At 37.7% G+C, this 25,586-nt stretch overlaps 1 protein-coding gene across 2 annotated transcripts in view; it reads right to left on the bottom strand.

Moving 5' to 3' along the window:
* The window catches only part of slc16a4 (solute carrier family 16 member 4), a 104,245-nt gene extending 79,741 nt beyond the window's left edge, over positions 1 to 24,504 (bottom strand). The window contains exons 1-5 of one of the 2 annotated variants that reach the window (XM_039748534.1): positions 24,436 to 24,504; positions 7,594 to 7,706; positions 3,948 to 4,080; positions 2,963 to 3,106; positions 2,330 to 2,491 (exon numbers count right to left, since the gene is read on the bottom strand). In XM_039748534.1, the coding sequence (XP_039604468.1) occupies positions 2,330 to 2,491; positions 2,963 to 3,106; positions 3,948 to 4,080; positions 7,594 to 7,692 (538 nt within the window). In that variant the 5' untranslated portion in view covers positions 7,693 to 7,706; positions 24,436 to 24,504. Of the gene's footprint in view, positions 1 to 2,329; positions 2,492 to 2,962; positions 3,107 to 3,947; positions 4,081 to 7,593; positions 7,707 to 22,643; positions 22,680 to 24,435 lie in introns of those variants that run through there. The other variant, XM_039748535.1, reaches the window with a different exon arrangement.
* Between the last annotated feature and the right edge of the window lie 1,082 nt (positions 24,505 to 25,586).

The following is a 25,586-nucleotide window of genomic DNA, read 5'->3' as shown; positions in this document are numbered from 1 at the left end:
TGTAGAGGAGCGTCCTATCTTCTAGGCAAACAGCCACTGTGTAAACAGCCCCCTCTGCTCACACCCCCTCCGTCAGCCAGAGAGAGTGAGAGAGACAGAGAGAAGCAAACAAAACAAGCGCCACGCGGGAAGCATATCTTATAGCATTGAGGAGTTTTAGTTAATATGTAATACATGCTCTGATTGGGTAGCTTCTAAGCCATCCGCCAATAGCATCCCTTGTATGAAATCAACTGGGCAATCAAACTGAGGAAGCATGTAACCTAAATTAAAAGACCCATTGTCCATAGAAAGCGCTAACCAGCTTAAAAATCCGTGATATATATTTAGATGTGCTTACATTTAAAATCCGCGATAGAGTGAAGCCGCGAAAGTCGAAGCGCGATATAGCGAGGGATTACTGTATACTACTGAAGACTGTAGTACTCCAGTCACACCTCAAAACACAGACATTCAAACTAAACAAATTGTTGTGCTTTAAATTAACTAATCTTTTCTTTATATATAATCTTCATTTAGATCTTGATCTTTCTTTGTCCGCGAATTCCACGCATGTATAGACCACCTTCCAGTTTAGTACGTTGTTGTTACTCACGGATGTCAACAATGTGCCAGAATAACGAAAGGGGTGGTGGACAGTGTTACGCTGGTTAGCTCCTGAGGCCTGGTTAGAGAATGAGAGTGCCGAAGATAAAAGGTACGTGCCTACGTAACATATGAATGAAAGAAAGACAGTGGGTAAAATGAATCACAACGTAACAGCACGTTCCAGAATTTATTATTGTTACGTTGTAGCCGGCGAGTGCTGCGCGTCTCACAGTTGTACCGTGGCTTGCTCACATGTCAGTGAAGTGATCCCTATTTATGCTTTAAAGAGCCTGGATACCTATGTGTCCCCCTTTTATAACCATTGCTCCGTGTATATTGCCTTACTCTTTGGATTGCCACAAAACAACCTGCAAGATTGGAGAAATGTTGAGAAGAAATCGTGAGAGGAAACGACAGCGTCGTGAAAACGAGACGGACTGTGAACGGACAGAAGCAGAAATGCTCCTACACCACCACATAATTACGATTCGGACAGTGATTCCGAGTAGCCGTTCCTATCGAATCAATATCCAAGGGTTTTCTTTTGTAATTTTGTTTCCCTTATAAAAAATCATAATGCTGTGTGATGAAGGGCTCAGTTCTCGACTGGCAGCTGCGTTTAAACAGGGAGCCCTTCACACACAACTTTAACACGCGCAATGTAGTTGGGCTAGTGATAATAATAAAGATGATGTTTGAATGGTAAAACTGCTTTGGTGTATGGTCGTTTGCCTGACACTGTTCAGCATAGTGGTTTGACTCAACAACAGTTCTTTCGATCACGTCATCAAGAAACAGCTCCAGGTAAGTAAGTGGCTCATGGCTGTCAACATTCAGTTTTATTCCCGACTGCCCCACAAAATCAAAACGTGGTGGTTCTGGTTTATTTGAAGCAGGATCAACAGTAACCCAAATGCGAGCATCACTTACAGACACATAAGAATCACTTTCAGTTTACTGTCCGTTTCAATTTCACATCCTAAAGACAGATTCACTTTGTCATCACTGCTGATGAGAGGCCCCTCAGCATCACTGCTTGTATCACTGTCAAGAGTGTGCAACAATTGAGCTGCTGAAAGATGTTTCTTACCAGATGCCATTATGTTATTACGAAGATGTGTCTACACTGTTGCCAAAGTAATGCTTGAGACTAAGGCTCTTAGCACTTTTACAGCCCAAGCAACCCTTAGGTCTAACGCTAACGTGAGACATGTTTATACTGTTGCCTGAGTGATTGATACTTGGGACTAACTCTTTTAGCACTGTTTTCACATTCCGAGTGATGCTCGTGTCTGACGCTAGGGAGGTTAAAAAATGACTGGATAATTATCAGGTTAACAAAGAGCTAAAGAAAGGAGAGAAGGAAAAATTTAATAATACAATTTAGAAAAAAAGGAAAATAATGAACATAAAGAACGAAGTTGTAATGTAGAAATGTTTTAATCAAAACTGAGTTCTAAGACAAAAGATAGATCCTGACTCTATTTCCACATAGAAGAAAGAAAGAACAAATAAACACAAAATATTGGGGAAACACTGCAAAACAAACAAAAGAATTAAAAAGAGAGCCCATCAATATCTACCTGCCCACCCTAGTCCCCTTTGCTTGCATGCATTATAGTGTGCTCTGTTGAAAAAAAAAGAGAAATAAGCATACTGACTGACCCACTCACCCTAATTCCCCACCAATTTTCAGAATGTAAAGGAGATTAAAACACTTAATACTTCACAGTGTGTGTACCTTGCAAACCATAATATTGCAGGAGGAGTTGGGTGAAAGGAGCCAGGATAAAGGTCAGACCCATGCCAGAGCGACCAATGGAGTAGGCTGTGGCCAGTCGCTTCTTAAAGTATCGGGCAACCATGACTGAGGCGCTTTGATACATCAAAGCAAAGCCAATACCTGGTAATAAAAAGCAAAGATAATCTCTTGAATGTTGAGCTTCTCTCATGTCCAAGAGGACAATGTCCACACAGAGGGAAAAATAAAGAAAGTAAGTGCTTTTATAGAGAAGACAATTACAAAGTAGTGCAGCTGAACATAGTATCTTAAAGTCATATGCTTTTCACTTTTTTACTTTACTTTGGAAAATGTTATGAATAGAAGTTGATGAGCTATGTTGAGTTGTTTGTTTTATCAAAACTTTTCTTCTGTCATTTGTAGAGTGTAAGAAGGTTACATGCAGTACTAAAGACCCAATATAAAATAAAACAAAGTAGTTGCAGTGTGCTGTCACATGCTGTCAAAAAGCAAAATAATTTTTAAGATATTTTGTACTGTACACACCGAAGGACACTATATAGGGCAGTACATAAAGTCAGGTTTAATTGATAGACATATAGGTCACTAACCAAGCATTTTCCAAATACTTACCAACTATGGCTCCCATACTTATGTACAGGAAAACAATGCTGGTGGCCATGATACTGGTAAAGAAGCCGATGCTGACCAAAATGGAACCTAGTATGGAGGCCCACCTTTCCCCTAGCTTCCCACAAGTCACTGATGCAAGTGGTCCTGTGGAGGCAGGAGACATCAACAGGCTAAGGATATGAAAGAACCCCTAAGCCATACATTAAAACAAGATGTCAAAACAGATGATTTAATAGACCTGGTCATACTATTAACCATCTTTGAAAATTAGTTATGGTTTAATCAAGCACATTTGAACTTTTTTACATTATAAGGAAGATATTTTGTCATTTAGGAAAGCAGCACAAATGCCCTTTTTCACCATGAAGCTAAAGCCTAGGATCTCAAGTCCTTGAACCCAACAACTGAAGCCGTGGCCTCAAGATCTCAAACACAGAATCTTAATCCATGGAGCTCACAAGGTGAAGCTTCAACCTAGTAACATGGACCTTGAAGCTCTAGCATAGGATCTCAAACTCTGGGGTGCAAGAATGTAAACCTACGGACGTGGACCCAGAAACCTGAGCCATGAAGCTCAAGTCTTGGGTAACAAAATCTGAAGCTTAAACCTAGCAATACAAGTCTCAGAGGTCAAGTAAGCTTGCACAACAAGCCCTAGAACTCAGGAACCCAAGCCCAGTAGGTCAAACATTGGAGTTCAAGCCATTAAACTGATACCTAAGGTTTGAAAGTCAACCCTATAAACACAGGATTTGGACAAGAGTGGAACATAAGCCAAGGACCTTGAACCCAAGAATCTAAAGCTAAAACCTAGGGACTGAAACATTACTCTATTTTGTCCTGAACTGCTATGGATGCAGCTCCCTGCTGACAACTCTGAGAGACTTAATATGAGAGGTACTGTATATTTTAGCAGAAAGATTTTTTTCTCACAGACCATGCATTTCAAAAAAAATATACAGTATATATCTTGGATTGGACTAACCAGCTGCCAGCCGCAAACTTGACATTATAGAACCAATCCAGCTGATCTGTTCCGCTGAGCCACCAAAGGCTTCTTGAAATCCGACAAAAAAAATACCAAATGACTTCAGAGTTCCCATCACCAGGACATTAACCTGCAACAAAGAAACATACCTTTATGTGTCATGATGTTATCAAAATGACTTAAAATATTTAATACCAAGTCTAAAAAGATATCACTGGCACACACTAATTTTCATTCTCTCAAGCATTCATTTTAGAGGCATTAAAATGATTTAATCTTTTGTTGGTGATGATTGCATGTAAGGGTGGCATGGTGGCGCAGTGCCTCGCAGTTAGGTTCACTTCCTGGATCCTCCCTGCGTGGAGTTTGCATGTTCTCCCCGTGTCTGTGTGGGTTTCCTCAAGGCGCTCCGGTTTCCTCCCACAGTCCAAAAACATGCAGGTTAAGTGGATTGGCGATTCTAAATTGGCCCTAGTGTGTGCTTGGTGTGTGGGTGTGTTTGTGTGTGTCCTGCGGAAGGTTGGCACCCTGCCTGGGATTGGTTCCTGCCTTGTGCCCTGTGTTGGCTGGGATTGGCTCCAGCAGACCCCCATGACCCAGTGTTTGGATTCAGCGGGTTGGGAAATGGATGGATGATTGCATGTTTTCTTTGGCTTAGTTTTATGTAAATTAGTCACACTTTGAAGGAATTAAGTGCTTATATTTTATAATAATATAGTAATATTATATATTTTATTTACTATTTTTATTTTATGGGTACGCTCAAGCTTCCCCGTGACCCTGCTCTGGAGAAGCAGATTTAGGAGATATATATAATAATAATAATATTTTCTTTTTTTTTAATTATGGATTTTCTACTTAAGGTTTTTTGAAATTATTTTTTGAAGTTCTTTATTATTAAAAATTCTACTATTGATAACCATATTTTCTGTTTGCAATGAAAGGCACTATACAAAATAATGAAACTATATAACTTTAAAACAATTATGTGGTGGTTAGATTGCTTGGCGAACTCTAAATTGGCCCAACATAGTCCAGCCAGGATGTGCCCTGCTCACACAATCCTAAACCAGGTATGTCAGTTAGAATAGGTGGATGGGTGTAGAAATTTACAGTATTTGAACATAATGCAGTTAGTGAATTAGTGACATTTTAATCTGAATATGTTTGGGCACAACTCAACCATTAATAGAAATGAAGAGGTGAATATATAATTTTAGAGTTTTATAGATGTAGCTTAAAACTTTCATTAATAATATTACCAGCTACATGAAAAAAACATATTAGCCACTATAAACCCACTTAAGCATAAAACTGCAGATTGCATAATTATGTTATCTTCACTGCAAGTAATGTAATTTGCTTTGTCTTAGTTATGATGTAAACTGCGTTAATAAGATCATCAGTTGTGCACATGGCTATAAAATATGAGATTAGTGTCTTTTTAATTTCTTATACAATGCAATTCATTTTTGTATTGCTCAAAATCATACAATGCTTACAATTAAGAAAACAGAGAAAATGTACAGATTCAGTGAACAGGCTGAGACATGGCTGGAGCTGTAAAGCAGCAGTACTACACATTCTATCAGCATGCTTCTTATGCTAACTAGTATACCTGCAAAAAAATCAATTTCTTTCATTCAATCACTCATTCATTTTGTAAATTGCACAATATGAGAACTCACAGAATCAGGCGTAAGGCATAAATAATTTTCGGACCAAATGTGTTTTGATTCTCTGTAACTTTGTTACTTATTTATGGGCTTAATACATTTTTTTTTGTTATTTAAGACTTTGTACTTTATTTCTAATGTAATGGATCATGCAGTTTCTAGTTTCAGTTTAATTTTGTGCTCATGTTCCATTTGAGGACTTATCTAGTTTTATTTAATCATAATATTTTTTATTCTATTGTGTCTGTCGTGTATCAAGGCCAAGTAGATGAAAGAGTAAACAAAAAGGTATGTAACTGTTTCATTTATGTGAGGTAGGGGACTGGGCGGTCTCATGGTCTGGAATCCCTGCAGATTTTATTTTTTTCTCCAGCCGTCTGGAGTTTTTTTTCTGTCCTCCCTAGCCATCGGATCTTACTCTTATTCTATGTTAATTAATGTTGACTTATTTTATTTTCTTACTGTGTCTTTTATTTTTCTATTCTTCATTATGTAAAGCACTTTTGAGCTATTTTTTGTATGAAAAATGTTGTTGTTGTAAGGAAAAGTAACTAAGCAACAGTATGCAACAGTCTGTTTCAAACATAACTCGTATAATGCTAACACATATATTACAGTATACTGTTTTAGTTCAACTCACAAACCCATACTGTCACATCTAACTGTTACTTCTACACTTGACACAGCACATCAGTTATACTTATCGGGGCAATCCCAACAATGCAAGATGAGACAGTATTACATAGAAGAGATGCCCCCAGACAACATTTTCCTTCTTCTATATATACTGTACTACAGTGTCACCATATTGGGCACCAATATTTGTTAGAATACAGTACTTCATCTGTCATTAGGTTTGCACTTGTTAGCAGTTGTGACATTTAACATCACTAGTTTTAACAAATTTTAAGTTGTTTCTGCATGTTTATATTTCTTGAAGTTTGTGGATACAAATCAAAAACCTCGCATGAATTTGTTATTTACTTTTTGGGTAGATTATCCAAAATTTCAAGGTTAGAGTCCTTATTGATTTTAGTCTTCTTTGTCTTCTGGTTTCAATCCCCATTATTGGTTTAGTTTCAGTTTCTGGTCTTTTTTAAAACTAGCCCTTGTGACATGCAAGTTTTTCAATATCCTTGGAAGAACATTAGGCCAGTCCACTAGAAGGGACACTCACACACACACACTCAGGCATACAAGCATTATTTAATTTTACATGAATGTCTTTGTATTGTTGGAGAAAGTTGGCCTATTCTACTTCCTCTTGCTTGTAGAGCCATTGCCGAAGTTCAATAAGACTATGACTTTGAAGGAACTTTAAACCCCATCCCAAGTCACTTCCATCAAACTCCCTTCGTGAACTTTGGAATCATACCCAACACTACTTTTGTAACAGGAGTAATATCTTATCTACCATCTAATGGACTTTGTTGTTCTTGTACCCCTAAGCCTTTGGTTTTCTTAATAGGACCATGTCTCAGATGCAGATCTATGGCTATCTTGCTATTTTCAGGAGCAACACTGTCAGGTTGCTGTTTGTTGCCTGGAGGCCTCTTAGTTTTTACCCAACTCTCCAAAGCATCACTATTCCAATAAGGAAGGTACCGCACCCTGGAAGTAGCACTTTAGGGTATACTGCCGTTGGACCGTGTCCTTAATTCTGCAATGACATGATGACATATGTTGCCTATGACAGTGAAAGCTGCTTTCAGAGGACTTTGCTGGGCTACATCCATACCCTTGACAGCCTTTCCTGCCTTTAGCCCCACAGCCGACTATAACACCAATCACAATATATGCTTTTGAAAATATCTAAATTATGATGCTTCAAATAGAAAATAAACAAATAATTTGAAATATGTTGTGTTTACTTCTGTGTTTACTTATTTTAATGAAATATTGAAAAATTAAAAAAAAAGGATGTACAAAATACAAGCATGAAATGTTGGAAAAGTTCATTCTCTTACCAAAAAGCAATTTATCACCACCATCCAACCCCATCCTCCGTCTGGAACAGCATCATAATGACGCACTATCTTTGAAGGCCTCTCCTTGACTGGATTCATCTTGCTCACTTGCACTGTTAAGAGAATAGATTAATGTTGGTCAATGAAGGACACATCCTGAGACTCAAGGTCTGTCCAATCTATTTACTCCTGATCTACACTGACATTGTGTAAGTACTGATCAAACTTTTGTGTATTTAAGAGTTAATCAGACTCCAAGATAAATATGGTTTTCCCTTCACAATTCCCCCTTTAAGCAAGTATCTGTTACCTTCTTGCACACACACTTATCCACACTGCCATTTGCACTAATTTGGAATCAGCTAACCTGTTTGTCTTTGGGCATGTCAGAGAAAATTCTGTGCTAAGGGAGAATGTGCAAGCTTGACACAGACAATTGATCAGGAATGAGATTCAAGCCCAGGATGCTAGATCCAAGAAACAGTAGTGCTACTGACTGTGCTACCAATCCACCCAACTCAAGAGCTACATATCTTTTCAATATTCCATTTTCTAGTAATTAATATTATTATACATCTGTATTAATATGCTGTTTCTCCCTCAAGTGACTCATGTCGAACTGAATTAGGCTTGAAAAATAGGTGATCAGAAACACTTTTTCTTTACCTCTTGGGATACATCTAGTCGTCTATAAAAAAGTGAGACCTGCAAAATCATACATCATCTTTCTGAAGGTCTTCAATTGAGGTGTACACAACTAATCTAAGTGCTCCAAGCCATAACTTCTTGCAGCATAAGGGAATTGATGAAAAACTGTAAATACTTGATTTTTCATATTATTTTCATATCCAAATATGCATTGCTTACATCATTTTAGTATTTTTTTATTTTAATATACTTTATTAGTTCCCAAGGGTTAGTTGTCTTTTTGCATGACCTTTAGAAAGGTGATTTCACAATAGACAGTTTTAGACACATGCATGATTTCCATCTGCTTTTCTTCCTTATTTGCATCAAATACCCATGACAGTTGTTTGAACAGAAATGTAGCTGTACATCAGAAAAAAAGTGTCAAGAATCTGTGGTAAAATGTATTATTTTCAGTTTCCTTTTGCACTCATAAACATATCTCAGAAAAATGGAAAATACGTTTTCTGAAACTGAGAACATTACCAAAGTTGGATGTATTTAGTAAGTTCTGGGGCTTCAGTTTTACATTAGAATTACTACACCATAGACCTCATTTTAAAACACAAGAACAGAAACTGTATTTGGTAAATTTATTTAAAATGCTTTACTTAAGAACATAAACGCCAATGGTAAATTAATGTATAAATATTTGTGAAAAAATAACTTTAACTTGAAAAATACAAAACTTATTCTTCAAATTATTCCAGACAGGAAATATAGCCATGTTCTGATTTATGGATGACTGAGTTGAGGTCATTCGTACAAACAGCCAATGTTTCCCCATAATTTTTTTTTTACTGAGGAGTGAACATTAATAATAGATGAGCTGGTACCTTCCTTTTAAAATCAGTTTCTTTAATCCCACTACAGTACACAAGCTTCCCCTGAGTTGCTTGACAATTCCAAACTGTTGTGCAGGAATGGGAGTAAGCAGCATGATAAAAGCTGAGCGGCAGTTTAAATGTGCTGTGCAGCACCTTAAAAAAGGCCACCAAGACATGAATATTGTTTTGTGCTACTTCATATCGGCAGTATGCATACCCACACCAAACTCACAGAGTCTCAATTGCAATGACCTGTACACTTGTGAACAAGATACAGTCAGTACAAAATAGAACCACAAGTCAGTGTATGACCACTAACAGACATAGAGAAGGTGTGTTAAAGCAGAAAAAGTGTGAAGGTAAATTAATATTTGGGGCTGTTTGCATACTCTTAAACATATATTGGGACTATGGTTGTGGTTCAAAAACAAAAATAGATTTAAGTTTTCCACAAAGTTAGTTTCATTATTTATCACATTTATTTTTGGTATCACTAGGGGGCTCCGCCCCCTGCTCGCTTTGCTCGCCCACCCCCGTTTTGGTTTATCGGATATACAATTTAAAGAGATTATTTTCATAGGAATTGTTACATATGCATTATTTTAACTTTAACTTTAAAACTTTTGTAAAAACAGTACTTGTCCTTTATTTCCGGCCCCTGGTGTGGTAACATCTCTTTCTCGCAGGACGTATAACGCTGCTCACGCTGTGAAGGGGTGGGGTTGGGGGGGTCTTTGGCTAAACACACGCTAAGGAGATGCCTTTGGATCATCTGCTGTCTTCCTGATGCTGGTGAGCTGCGTATTCTGCTTGTCTTGCTGCCCGATCATTTCAAAGCCTGTACAGCAGCTGTCCTTTTGCCACTTCGTGTCTCTGCCGATTGGGTTGTGAATATAGGATGGCTGAACGCACGCTAAGGAGAAGCGGTCAGATCATCTGCTGGTGAACTGCGTGTTTTGCTTGTCGCTTGTTGTTGTTTTAAGAGCTGGGAGCACATGAAGCATGTCTGCCAAAAGCAATCCAACATCTGCTGGGTAAGATGACCGTGAACTTGTTTTAAGTGATGTCTCACTGCCTTATCTCGCGTGATGTTGTTAAAACAATACTAGTCCTTCATTTCTGGCCCCGGGCGTGGTTAAATCTGTTTCTCGCAGGACGTATAAAGCTGCTCGCGTTGTGAAGGGGGGTGTGGGTGCCTGAATACACGCTAAGGAGAAGCGGTTAGATCATCTGCTGGTGAGCTGCGTGTTTTGCTTGTCGCTTGTTGTTGTTTTAAGAGCTGGGAGCACATGAAGCATGTCTGCCAAAAGCAATCCAACATCTGCTAGGTAAGATGTCCGTGAACTTGTTTTAAGTGATGTCTCACTGCCTTATCTCGCGTGATGTTGTTAAAACAATACTAGTCCTTCATTTCTGGCCCCGGGCGTGGTTAAATCTCTTTCTCGCAGGACGTATAAAGCTGCTCGCGTTGTGAAGGGGGGTGTGGGTGCCTGAACGTACGCTAAGGAGAAGCAGTTGGATCATCTGCTGCAGAGCTGCCTGTTCTGCTTTCGCGCTGCCCGATAATTTCAAAGTCTGTACAGCTGCTGTCTTTTTGCCACTTCGTGTCTCTGGCAGTCGCGTTGTGGGGGTGGTTAGGGTGGCTCAACGCACGCAAGGAGAAGCAGTCGGATCATCTGCTGGCTTTTACTGCTGGCGAGCTGCTTGTCACTTGTTGTTGTTTTAAGAGCTGGCAGCAAGTTTAAGTGTCTCTCGTGGGACTTCAGATTGTCTTTCGAGAAGATCATGTCTCGTCTCCCTCCCCAAGATTTTTTTATAATAGAGAGATATTTATAACAAACACAAAATTGTATTGAAAATAAACAGCATTTAGAGGTCACTCCATTTGGCAGTTTTATGTCATCTGAAATAAACAGCAGATAATTGTTCCATACCTGTAGGCCTATAAAATTAGTACTATCTTTGATGAAGCCGGAAAATTCTTGTAATGGTTTGCAAAACAGTCAAAGAAATAAATGTTTCTGTTCTTCTTCCTTTGTCAGTATGCCATTGTACTTTGTGAAGAGATGTATTACTCTTTCAGCTGTGTCATTCACATGACGACAGTTCACAAAATGCATTGAAAAGTGGAACATCTGTCCACTGTTCTGGACATTTCGTGGGAAACAACTGAGACCTTTCTTTGCTGTTTTCCATAAGGACATCATAGAAGGATGTTGTTCTTTCTGTTACCAGATTCTCCAACTTCAGCTGTTCAGATTCATTTGTCAGCTTAAGACATCAAGGAAAGTTTGGTAGCCATGACCATTGCAGGCTTTGTACCATCGGCTAACACTTTAGTTTAGGTACTTCAAAAATGCAGCTATTACTCATTTAATCTTACAGAACAAGACATTAAAAAAACTATTTTTTGCATCTCCATAACACTTACAAAGCATCTGTAAAGTGTTTATTCCTATCTACAATGTGACCTACTAAGAAAACTTCACTTTGGAGTGGTCCAATGTGGTTTAACTGAGATAGATTTCTCCATATGTGTCATATTTATTATAAGACCTGTAATTTTACTATCATGTCAATATGCCACACTCCACAGAGATGAATACCTTATCAACTAAAGCTTTTTAAGTGTGAGGAAGACCAAGAGATTAAATGAGTAATAGATACAGATTTGCAGTACCTAAAGTAAAGTGTTACTGCACCATCTTTTCCTTTGTTTCTGCTGGGCTAAGCTTGTCAAATGTTCACACAAAAACCACTTCACTTCCTATGCTTACAATATGTAATTTCATTGCGTTTTTCTAGCTTTTGTGTATCGTTTTGTAATTTTATTTTCTTGTTGTTAACATTCTTTATTTTTGTACTTCTCCCTTATGTTGAGCCCAGCAGGGCAGAGCCTCTACTTCATTACAGGGGATCAGCTAATGGGACTACTACTGGATGTTCTATTTAAAGGCATAGCAGGCCCAAGGTAGGAGGCTGTGGCATTAGCTACTTGCAGGACCAATCATCAGGTTTGTGACTTTTGTGTTATTCTGTACTTCTTGGTTTGTATTGACTTTGGTTTTGTATTAAGGATTTTCTGTGGGTTTGTTTTAATTTTGCCCTAATTAGTTTTTATGGAAGATGAATTAGATTTCAGTCTTTGGGTTGGAGTTCTTTTGTATTGCTTTGGTTTATTTTTCATATATTTTTTTACATTTTGGAAACCTTTAATTTAAATAAATAAATCATTGTACATTTTGGGGCCAGGGGTTTTACAGTTCTCCTCTCCCTATTTGTGATTTGTTTCCTCTTAGGCCTCGGGTCTTTCTTAGGAGTATTAATGATTTTTGGTGCTAGTTAGACATGAAATTGTAACAGTTAATAGAGTCAGCACATCACTAGACCTCAAGTTGTTCATAAAATATATAAAACATTTCTGCAGTAAAAACAACTAAAAATAATACTTTTTTGTTTTTCATTTCAGCATTAACTCATAAGGATTGAGCATAATTAACCTATTTCAGGTTTTGCAACTTTGCTAGCTGTTTCGCTAAAATATTCACATCACTACCAGCTGGGGTCTTTGAAGTTTGCCCAAGTCAACACTTTGTTCATCTGAGCTGACTTATTGTTAAGCTGTGATTAGCTGAAAACTCAACTGAGTGTCTACATAATGCTGCATGAGACTACATGATGCACTCATCCACATTTTACACTGTGTGCTTTGATACCAGGTATGCTTACAGGATGACCTGTGTTAAATTCTCTGTTTGTTCTAGACCAGTCTTTCTGCACATGTGGTATATGTACCACTGGAGGTACGTGAGAAATATTTGGGTAGTACACAAGTAACCTCACAAAAAAGCCACAAACAGCAAAAGTGTGAGTAAAGGCTTAGAGAGAGACTGTGGAACAGAACATGAACAGTTACACCTCAAGAAAATCTTTGATGGTTTGAATTTCACTGTGGGATTGTATAAATGTATAAATATATAATACATAAATATATAAATCCCACTTGCTTTCATTTAATAAAGCTGAAGAACAATGCTATGCTTTAAAGGCAAAACAGCGTACCTCTTTTAAGACCCTATAGTATTATAAATAAAAAGGCTTTGGGAGTGCGATGTTCGCACCAATCAACTGTCTGTTGAGTGAGATGAGCGAGTGATTAAGTTATTCATGTTCTAATAAAGTACAATACACAACCGCAATAAAATAAAGGAAGCTTCACATTTATTTTTTATGTGTTATGAACATGGCTGCAGTTGTCTGTCCATTCATTAATTTTCTGACTTCTGCATCAAGTTCAGTGTTGCTGAGAGTCGGTACATTTACTGGCTGCACTGAAAAAAGACAAAAATTAAACCTTCGATGGAGCACCAGCCTCATGCACTTCCCACTGCACATCATTCCAAAATAAAACGTATTCAGTTAGTGTTTCAAAATTTACACATTGACCAAACATTCCTTAATGTTTTTGTAACACAGGGCAAATCTCTTTAATTATATGGAATTCAGTGTGTTAATGGAAATGCATCATCTCAGAGATGCTTGATTAACAAGGATACTGAAACAGTATAGTCACTTACTGAAGAAAAATCAGAAAACACCTAAATTTGTATTGTTAATTTGGCTTTTAGAGACCAAAGTAATGTTTATTTTTTGAATGGTAACGGATACTATTCGCAACTAGTTTCTGTGGTTACAGTCAGTCCAACTGAGTGACGAATTCTATAGTCATTGAGGACAGTAGAGGGTGCCAGAGATCGCCCAACTCCAGACACAACCTTACAGGAACAAGTCCCATTAAAATAAAGCTATTTTATTATCACCGATACCTTCCACCAAGGCTCCAGAAGTGCGATAAATACCATCTGTACACACTATCTCAATTCTTCTCTCTTCCTCCTCCACTTACCTGGCATGCTTTGTCTACCTGATTTTGTCTCGCTTGGATGAGGTTGAGCGGCGTCTTTTATCTAGGACCCAGGAGTACTTCCGGTGCTAGGGCATAGCCTGATGGAAGCACTTCTGGGTCACACAGAGGTCTCACAAAGCAGGGATGAAGAAAGCCTGTAGCTCCCTTGGCAGCCCCGAGAAGGCTGTTCTAGTGGACTACAATATCCAGAGTGTCTTGTGGATATCCGCAGAGGTAACATTACCCCAGGGAGTTGTCCTCCATTGTGTCAGGGTAGCCCATTATCCTGCTGGGTTTTCTCTCCCTGTCTTTCCTTATGTTGTCATCCCGGCTGGGTATTATCTCAGGGGTCCAACCCAGCCGGGATACCAGTGTACCAACTCTGGCATTGGCATCCTTGCCATAATACTTGTGGTGGCATACACTTTTGGAACCATGCTCCATCCTGGCCAGGATGCTCGCTCATGTGTGTGTCATCCATCACATCATACAAGTGCATAAGTAATATCATTCAGATCGCTTATGTGAGGTAACTTGAAAATAACATAAAAGGTGGAAATTCTGAAATAATAATCTTAAATCAATAAGTCTGATTTCAAAAAAGAAGACTTTCAAAACGTTGGGCCAAATCTAAAAAAGAGAGGAAGATTTGGAAAATATAATTATCAGGTATGTGACATTTAAAAAATGTGAATTAATTTGGCTTGTAAATTTGATATTACTCATCAGTACATGTTAATAACCAGCTCATGTGTCCTCTATACACTGATGCAATCTCACAACAGCAGTCTCACAACAGCAAATAAACCTGACAAGAATTTTCTGACTAACCTGATTTGACAAGTGTCTTTTTAATAAAAGTAGCTTTAAACAGCTTGTGCAAATTAAAATATTCTGAATTATTCTGATAATTTCTAATTCATGGGATAATGAGCTAAAAATGTTTACATTTTAGTAGTGTTTTTAAGCAGTGTTTATTTTTTAGTTAATGGACAGGAATAACAGGAGCAGCCGAAAGAAGAAGAAGAATCATACAAGTGAGTACATTCAGTATGTGCACATAATAACATACATCAGGTAGTCCACAATTATATAATTCTTTATAAACCCCACACTGAAATCCCCCAAAGCCAATAAAACGTTACTTATTTGTTGTTACTCTGAGGGGGAATCCTCCTGCTGCCACACATGAAATTCAAGCTCTGAACTATATACAAGGAGGAGTCAATCTAAAGTTAGAAAACGGGATTTATTAGAAAATTTAATGGACTGACAATGTAATTTTTCAATGTACCCTCTACCCGTCTTAATGCACTTGCGCCACCTGCCTCGAAATGCCTGAATTCCAGCAGAATAAAAAGTTTTGTCTTGTCCTCACAACCACTCGTGCACCCGAGTTATTGTCGAGCACTACATGCCGAGGGGTACTGCAGTCACTAGTGCAGGTTACTGTGACTTGCTGGAGACCAGTGTGAAGCCTGCTATTCGATCAAAGCAGTGGGGACTGCTGTCTCAAGGAGTCCTTTTGCTGCAAGACAATACACACACTGCTAAGAACACCAAGGCTTCTTTGGAGAAACTGAAGTTTGAGGTATTGCCACATCGTCCTTATTCATTAGATTTGGCACTGTGTGATTTCCACCTTTTTGGACCTCTAAAAAACATCTTGAGTGGTCGTTGATTCAAGACAGATGACGGCATGAAGAAAGTGGTGTACAACTAGTTGTGAAGACAAGACAAAACTTTTCATTCTGCTGGAATCTAGGCAGGTGGCACAAGTACATTGAGAAATGACATTATCAGTTCTGTTAGTTTTTTCCATTTTCTAATAAATCCAGTTTTCTAACTTTAGGTTGACTGGCCCTTGTATTTTTGTAAACTAAAAATGAGAAATTTTAAGGCTTTGTAATTTTTATTTCATACCACATGATTGTTCATACATTAAAAATAATTTATAAATAAACATCACTTGTAGATAAGAAAAAAATTAAAAACACACAGTCTCAAAAACAACCCATAATGCATTGTTAAAATAACCAAATGCAATATTCTTGTGTGGTTAAAGAAATATGACCTTTAATTTTACTTAATAAGAGTTCAGTAGTTGACTATTTAAAACTCAAAAAAATGGTAGTTCTTTAGGACATTTTGATTCCTGGAGACTGTTTGTCAAGGCAAAAGGTTGAGAACCTTCTCTTCTACACCAAGGGTCATCAGGCTCAGGCCTTAAGGGCTGCAGTGGCTGCAAGATTTTGTTTAAATCCATTACTAGCACACAAACCATATAATAGTGTACACTTTTACCTAAATTCTGTTTAAAAATATTTACTATAAAAATCTATTTATCTTTTGTAATTATAGAAAAAGTCTTTTATTAAAGCACTAGATAAAATTAGTTTCCTTAATTGTAAAAGATGACCACAGATAATTTGAAGCTAAAATATAATTGAATTTCCTCTCATAAAAAAATGAAATAAAACAAAGCCTCTTTCAGTACTGGTAACCTAGCGCTTTGTTGGAATAACCCATGAGACCCCTTGTTCTCTGCTAGCTCTCAGTTCTATCCCCTCTGTTTGATGAAGTTTGCTGTCTGCAGCTCATCAGTGTTGAAGGCTTTGTTTTTAACTCATGGCTCGGAAAAAAGACTGCGAGAGAAAAATAAAATCTTCAAAGCTGTCTGCTCTGAAGCTAGTGGAGAGTAAATAAATTCCTGGACTGTTTCATTTGCCAGTCCTTTTGTGTAAATCCTTCTTCTTCAGGCAGCTAGAATGAGGTCAACATCTGGGACCATGCTGCTGAAACAATTAATTTCTTAAAAGAAATCACTTGATTGGCATTAATTGACACAAAAAGGAAGGCTCTAAGCAAGTAGCGATTACAAGATTTCTCTGTATTTCAAGAATAAAACCTTAAAGTTTTTTGGGTTTCTAAGAAGTGGAAGGACTGCCTTGATCCACAAGTTCAACGACCAATTAATTCAGATAAAGATTCAATTGAAAAAAAATGTAGGAAATGTGCATGCATTGGTGGCAAAAATTTTGTTGTCTTCTAGGGAAACCAGCTGGCAACTGGATGAAAGTAAGAATTGCAGGATATGGAGGTTTTACACACTTTAAGAGAGTTGAGATTTTATTGAACAAGAATTGCCGTATATCTTGAATCCTCTTTTCAAGTGTGCTACTTTTTTACTTGATATATTATTGCTTGAACTCCTCACATTCATGTTGGCCTGTTGGTTAAAGTAATGTACTCTAAATAAACTATGGTATTGTAGGTCAGAGTGTGATAATGAGCAAGTGTCTGAACTGAAAAGAAAATACAGCTTTATATCGTATTATACCTCTCCAAAGCATTTACTGACTTGATATGAGCATAAAATTTTTATATCTGGAGGACATTTGCATTTCAATGAAAATTAAACAGGTTTTCATAAAGATCTACTCAAAGCTACAATGTTGTGAAAAAGTTTTTGCCCGCTTCCTTATATCTTGTACTCCTGTATACTTGTCAAAATAAAAGCCTTCAGATCTTTAGACAAAATATAATATTAGATAAAGGGAACTACAGTAAACCTATTATTCCATTTCAGATTATTACCTAATATTGATAGATGGCACTTTATTTGTCTCATTGGGGCATAGAGTTTTTTACAGAAGCTCAAAAACAAAATATAACAAATAACTCTCAGATGCACACAATAATTACAACTTGGCCAAAGATGAAAAAAGAGCAGTTACAGTCACAAAGAGGCCTTCTAAAGTTGTTTTGCCATTCATCTAAATGTGCCCCAGTAGTATTTCTTTTTTTTTTTTTTTTATTTATTTATTTATTAATTTTATTACAATCAATACATAGCAATCAAGTTTTACAAAAAAAAAAGAATTATGCTAAGAACAGATCGATCCCCACCCTTGAGAGAGAGAGCAAGCCAAACGGTGTAAAATTTAAGGCTTTTAAAAATACCTAAATCAACAAATTCTCTGTGCTTTATGAAATCATTTCAAAATATTACTGATTAGATCCTGCCATGTTTTGAAAAAAGTCTGCACAGATCCTCTAACTGAGTATTTGATTTTTTCCAATTTTAAATAATATAACACATCAGTTTCCCACTGACTTAAAAGAGGAGAGTTTGGGTTCTTCCAGTTTATCAGAATAAGTCTGCGTACAACAGTGTAGTGAATGCAATCACAATTTGTTTGTCTTTCTCCACTTTAAGACCCTCTGGAAGAACCCCAAACACAGCTGTTAATGGGTTAGGAGGGATTGTGAGTCCAAGACTGTCTGAGAGGTAATTAAAAATTTTTGTCCAGAATAATGTTAATTTGGAGCAGGCCCAGAACATGTGACCTAGTGAGGCTGGGGCTTGGTTGCAACGTTCGCAGGTTGGATCATGCCCTGGAAACATTTTGGAGAGTTTTAGTCGAGACAGATGTGCTCGATATATAATTTTGAGTTGTATAATTGTATGCTTTGCATATGGAGCTTGAGTGAATTCTCTGCATTGCTACTTTCCACTCCTTTTCTGATATATTAATTGAGAGGTCATTTTCCCAGTGTCCTCTTGGATCTTTGAAAGGAAGGGATTGTAAAAGGATTTTATATATTGTAGAGATGGAGTCTAACTCCTTGAAATTGAGCAATAATTTTTCCAGCGTGGATGAGGGTGCAAGATGAGGAAAATCTGGAAGGTTCTGTTTAACAAAGTTCCTGATTTGAAGATAGTGAAAGAAATTTGTAGCTGGAATGTTAAATTTGGAATGTAATTGTTCATAGGATGCAAAGACGTTGTCTATATAAAGATCTCTAAGCAAGTTAATTCCAAATTTTTCCAGATATTAAAACTGCATATGTTTGTGAGGGTTGAAAGAGGTGGTTCTTTTGCAGGTGCCACAGAAAGAAGCTTCTCCGCCTTAAAATGCTTTCTACATTGGTTCCAGATTCTAAGTGAGTGGAGCACAATTGGGTTATTAGTGTATTGCCGATAACGTGTGTTTATTGGAGCACAAAGCAAGGAATACAAAGAAGTACTGCAGGATTTTACTTCTATTGCGGTCCATGCCTGTGTATGTTCTTCTATTTGTGTCTAGGTTCTTATCGACTGTATATTTGCCCCAGTAATAAAACTGGAAGTTAGGTAGAGCCATGCCGCTTCTGCCTTTTGTCTTTGTAGGGTCGCTCTTTTGATGCGTGGATGTTTAGAATTCCAAATAAATGAGGTTATTGTTGAATCTAATTGCTTAAAGAACGATTTATTAATGTATATTGGTATGTTTTGAAATAAAAAAAGGAGCTTAGGAAGAATATTCATCTTAACAGTGTTAATTCTTCCAGCTAGTGTGAGATGAAGGGTTGACCATCTATGCAAGTCTTGTTTAATTTTTTCCATACAGACGACTAAATTTTGTTGATAAAGAGCTTTATGTTTACTTGTGATGTTTACCCCGAGGTATTTAAACTGTTCTGCAATGATAAAAGGAAGGGTGTCTAATCTAATATTATATGCTTGCGAATTCACCGGAAAGAGTACACTTTTATTCAGATTAATTCTGAGACCAGAGAGCTTTTGAAATTCTGTGAGTGCTGCTAAGACTGCAGGCACAGAATTTTCTGGGTCCGATATATACAGTACCATGTCATCTGCATATAATGAGATTTTCTGTTCCAGTCCTTCTCTGCTAATCCCCTTTATCTGATCAGTATTTCGACAATGTATTGCCAGTGGTTCAATGGCAATTGCAAACAGCAGTGGTGACAAAGGGCATCCTTGTCTTGTGCCACGCTCTAGTTTAAAGTAGTCTGAGCAAATGTTATTGATGCAAACTGAAGCTTCTGGGTTAGTATACAGTAATTTAATCCATGCACAAATGTTCGGGCCAAACCCAAACTTCTCCAAAATAGTAAAAAGGTATTTCCATTCAATCATGTCGAATGCTTTTTCTGCATCCAATGATAATAATATTTCTGGGGTGTTTGATTTAGTTGGTGAGTATATTACATTAAACAGGCGTCAAGATTTGAAGATAAGTGTCGGCCCCTAATAAATCCAGTTTGGTCTTGTGATATTACTGAGGGGAGCACTTTCTCCATCCTTCTAGCTATGATTTTAGAGAGTATTTTAACGTCGTTATTCAGAAGTGAAATTGGTCTGTATGATGCACATTGTAATAAGTCCTTATTTTGTTTTGGAAAGACAGTGATTAGTGCTTGGCTAAAGGTTTGTGGAAGAGATTGGTTATCTCTGGCTTCTGTAAATGTTGCTAATAGGAGGGAGCTAGCTGAGCGGAGAATTTCTTGTAAAACTCTGCAGGGTAGCCATCAGGGCCTGCTGCTTTTCCACCTTGGAGTGACTTTATAGCATCCAGTAATTCTGATAATGACAGAGGTTTATCGAGCTCCTCCACACTAATAGCGCCAATTTGTGGTATCTGTAATTTATCCAGAAATGCATTAGATTGTATATTGTCTTCTTTAAACTCAGTAGTATATAGGGATTTATAGTAGTCTCTAAAAGTGTACATTATATTTTTGTGTTCGATGATTTTATCTCCATTCGTGTTAGTAATTACCGAGATTGCGCTATGCATTCTTGCTTGTGAATTTGTTGCGCTAAAAGCTTATTAGCTTTCTCCATGTTCATAATAATGATGTCTGGATTTGTAAATTAGTTGTTCGGTTTCTTTAGTTGTCAAGAGGTTTAATTCTGAATGTAGAGCCTGCCTCCTCTTATGTAGAGTCTCGCTTGGTAGTCTGGCATGTTCTTCATCTATTTTAGTAATTTCGCTTTTATCTCTGCTACTTTCTTCGCTCGGATTTATTTCTGTGGGAAAGATATGAGATAATCTGTCCTCTTAAGAAGGCCTTAAGAGTTTCCCAGAGTATTCCTGCAGAGATCTCAGGGGATGTATTTGTCTCTAGAAAGAATTCAATTTGTTTGGATATAAATTCAGTACAATTCTCGCCAGCTAATAGAAGCGGATTGAGACGCCATCTGCGGGTGAGTGTATGGGGCTTAGTAATTTCAGCTCCAAGATCATCGGAGCATGGTCTGAAATAACAATAGCATCGTATTTACAAGATTTAATCTTAGGCAAGAAGTTATTATCTATAAAGAAGTAATCAATCCTTGAGTAGCAATGATGTACTGGTGAGTAGAAAGAATATGTTCTTGAATTTGGGTTTAAAACCTCCAGGGATCTGATAAGTTGTGATCAGTTATAAACTTTGTAATTATCTTTGCGGTGTTAGTTGCCGCTCCCCTGTGGAGGAAGTCTTATCTAAAAGTGGATTTAGAACACAATTAAAGTCCCCAGCCATTATAAGTTTATGAGTGTTCAGATTGGGAATGGATGCAAATAAATTTTGTATAAATTCCTTATCATCAACATTAGGTGCATAAACATTTATCAAAATCATTTTACAGTTAGATAAGTCTCCCATGACCATCACATATCTCCCTTCAGGATCCAATACTACATCTGATGCTACAAATGGTACTGTTCTATGTATGAGAATTCCCACCCCTCTAGTTTTCTTTGTAAAACTAGAATGGAACATTTGGCCAGTCCAGTCTTTTGCAGCCGGAACTGATCCTTACTTAGTAAGTGGGTTTCCTGTAAAAATACTATTTTAGCATTTAGACCTGTTAGGTGAGAAAGTACTTTCTTTCTCTTTAATTCGTGATTCAGGCCTTTAACATTCCAGCTTACGGTTAACTGTCCCATCATGGAGACACTGATTCTGAGTTTTTGGTGTCATATTATAGTCTTAACTGGAAGTGAAATAGTTTAGGTCTTAATTTCCTATTCCCCCAAGAGTTGTTGCCATGCAGCTTATTATTACGCTGATAGTTATAATTATAAAGATTGAGATGATAGATTAGATATAGATCAAGCCTGCTCTCTTCTCTTCCCCTTAACCCCCACCCTCCCTTTTGCCTCCCCAGGTGAGGCTAAAACCCACTTCATGCAGTCCCAGTCCTCTGACATACCCAGAGACAGAGCACGCCCAAAGCACATCAAGCCCCCATGCAGTGGCGCTTTAAGGTTAAAAGATAGAGATATCTGTTACCAATATAGTCTTTAAAAGAGGAAAAGAAAAAAAAAAAAAAGAATTTTGCACTTAATATATATACATATATATATACATATATATATATATATATATATATATATATATACATATACATATATACATATATATATATATATATATATACATACATACATACATACATATAATCTTCATCAATTTTAGTGCATTAAGATGATATCCCCAGATAATAAACCCAGGTGATGGTGTTAAAGATGTGTCCAAAACAAGCATAACAAGTCTTAATGCAGTAATAGCAATAACAGCAAACCAAGGGTATGATATTGAACAGTCTCATTTAGGGTACACATGAAATAATTAGAAAAGAAAAAAGAAAAAAGAGGAGGAAAACGTAATTAAGCACAATAAAACATAAACATTTAGCGCCCTAGTAATACTAAGTAATGATAAGTAATAAGTAAGTAATAATAATATAAGAATATGAGAATATATGCTGATAAAAAACCCGTATTTTAAAAACAAATAGATCAGACAGTAGATTATTAATCCTAGCTTTATCATTTACCGCCATGACTCACAATTATGTATCAGAATAGTCCCGGATCAGCTTTCTTAACTCATTTTCTGCCTCCTCCTTGCTAGCGAAAACATAGAAATGACCCTGCCATTCCACTTTCAGTTTTGCCGGATACAGGAGGCCGTATTTGACATTGGCTTGCCGTAGCCGCTGTTTAATATTATAGAAGGCGGCGCGTTTGATAGCTGTTGCTGGAGAGAAGTCAGGGAAGACGCGAATGTGGCAATCTTCATATATAATATCTTCCTTTTTTTTCCTGAGGAGTTCCATCACCTCTAACTTAAATGATAATCGCTCAAAACGAACTATAAAAGATCTTGGTCGGGTCTGACGGTGTTTGATCCGTGACGCGTAAGCCGCTGCTATCTCAGATTCTGCTTTAAAGTCGCCCCCGATTATTTTAGAAAAAAGTTCAGTTGCGAATTTCACCGGGTTTAAACTTTCTCGATTCTCCGCAAGCCTTCAATTCTGACATTATACCTTCTATTCCCATCTTCTAAAGCAGCCAGTCTGTCTCCAAGTTTTTCTCCGAGTTTTTTACATTCCGAACTGACATTTACTGCTCTTTCCTCGGCACTGGCAGCTAGATGTTCGGCTATTTCGATCCGATTCGTGAATGTCTCACTAAGATGCTCCAATCGATCAGCAAGCGTGCTCAGTTTAGCCGAGTTTTTCTCAATGCGCTCTTCAATTTTACCCAGCACCTGTCGAAGTTCAGCTGTACCTCTTGACGAAGCCTTTCATTTGCCTGTTGGATTTCCTGTCGCAGACATTCATTGGCCTGTTTCATCTCCTGTTTCAGTCTCTCATGTGCCTTTGCCGTTGCTTTCTCATTAGCCTTCTCGCTTTTCTTTATATCTTGCCTGAGGTCAGCGAGCAACACTTTCAGTTCAGATAGCTCAAATGTGCCTTCTTGTACCGTAGATGAAGCAGCAGACTCTGCTGAAGCCGGTGTCCCCGCTGCTCCAGTCCCGCGTGATTGCGTAACTGAAGCCGCGGACCTCCCGGCCTTTTCCAGTTTCAGGTAATCCTCTCCAATCGGCGAGCTATCCACATCTGCACTCACGATCGCACCTTCGCCCCTTTTCGCTCTCAGCAGGCGACGATGTAGCGGACCGTGGTCCCGAGGAGTCTGTACTTTCGCCCATCTGATCCAGGTCTGTCTCTGAGAGGCCGTATCTCGAACTAGGGCTTGCTGATCGCAGCTTGGATGTAGCTTTAGTCTTCGATTCTTTCGAACCCCCTTCTTGTTGGCCATGTTTATATGTGTTTACATATACTGTAGCGGTCCCTCTCGGGTTGAATAAATACAGGATATCTCAGAATAATAAGCAAATAATATGAAAAATAGCACCACTGCTAGCGGAGCTCCACTTCAGACGTCCATCTCTCGCATCGGACGAGACCAGTAGTATTTCTTGACACAGTTCTATTGAATAATTTGTTGAATGAAAGTACTTAATGATAGTTTGCTAGGGAAAGGATGTGCAGCATTATTAATAATAACACTTGGTTTTCGTTTTATGAGTTACTCACCCAAACAGCTAGTCAAAGTTGACCTAACAAAGCCATACCTGATTGTAGACAGCCCTTTTAAATCTAAATCTCACTATATATAAACCATTTCCTTGAGAGTAAGGGGTCTCCACAATGTTTCTAGAAGAACACTATGCCTTGGTCAAAGACAACTCCAGATCAAGAAACAGTTGCAAAGCCATTTCTTGGGGCTGTGGGACTAATCAACACAACAATAAGAGCTACTATGGAGCATTTGAAACTGTGGTGAATCTTACCAGCAAATGCCGGCCTACCAAAATTACCCCATGGGCACAGCAATGAGTCTGTAGCTGCATCCCAGAGTCGAGCAGCTACTGCATTGGCAAGGTAGGATCCACAATAAGCCAAACCTGTAACAAATGAAATCTTTCAGTTCAAAAAAATGTATTTTAAACAGGTTTAGTGAAAATTTCAAAAAGGAACAAGTCACATAAATAAAAAGTTATTACACAAAGTAAATGGCAAAATAGGCACAAAATTGTTTCTTCTCTGTTTCATTACAATCTTTGCTTTCTCTTGTTAAACTTCAGTTATTTTCTATACTTAAAAGTAGTTACTTTTCTATGAAAAACTTACATAGGCTTCACTTTAGTATGTCAGTATATTCAGCATGCCTAGTAGCTTAAATACATTCAGTATGGTTTGAAACTGTTTGCCCTCCATTCCTTACCAACTGCAAGGCAGATCATTGACTGAACTAATCTGTAGTCAGAAAGACAAGAAATAATTAGAATGTTCCATTTATAGTTTAGCTTGTGGGGTTTTAATAGAACCTCCCTTTAACTATGCACTATATATATAGGCAAACATTTTAATATGGCTATGAAAATACTTCTATCAACATAAAATAAAAAATGAATATCATTTGAGAAGTCAAAGAGGATCCCAGAAGAACATCCAAAGAACAACAGGCACCTCTAGCCTTAGCTGAGCATTCATGGTAGAGTGGCAAGGTGAAAAATTCTGTTATTCTGTTACAAAGAAACACCTTGATGGCCCCCATGTCTATTGAGATAATTCTCTATGGATCAACAAGTCAAAAATAGAACTCTTTAGATGACACATGTCCCACTCTATCTGGCTTAAAGCTATTAAAGTGTTTGACAGTAAGAGCATCACCCCTACAATAATAAAGGGGTGGTAGTGTGATGGTGTGTCACAATGCTTTACTGCCTCAAAGATCGGATGACCTGCCATAATTAAAGGAACTAGTGAATAATATCAAAATATACTTAAGAGGAAATGTCCAGTCATCTATCGACGACCTGAAACTATAGCATACATGGGTTACGTAGCAGGGTAATGACTCAAGACACAAAAGCATGTCTACAACTGAATAATAATAATAATTCTTTACATTGATATAGCACTTTTCTCACTACTCAAA

This window comes from Polypterus senegalus, chromosome 3 (assembly GCF_016835505.1).
Source record: "Polypterus senegalus isolate Bchr_013 chromosome 3, ASM1683550v1, whole genome shotgun sequence".
In the NCBI taxonomy this organism is placed as follows: domain Eukaryota; kingdom Metazoa; phylum Chordata; class Cladistia; order Polypteriformes; family Polypteridae; genus Polypterus; species Polypterus senegalus.
The sequence above is the reverse complement of the archived record's forward strand: the minus strand, read 5'-3'. Positions and strand labels throughout refer to the sequence as shown.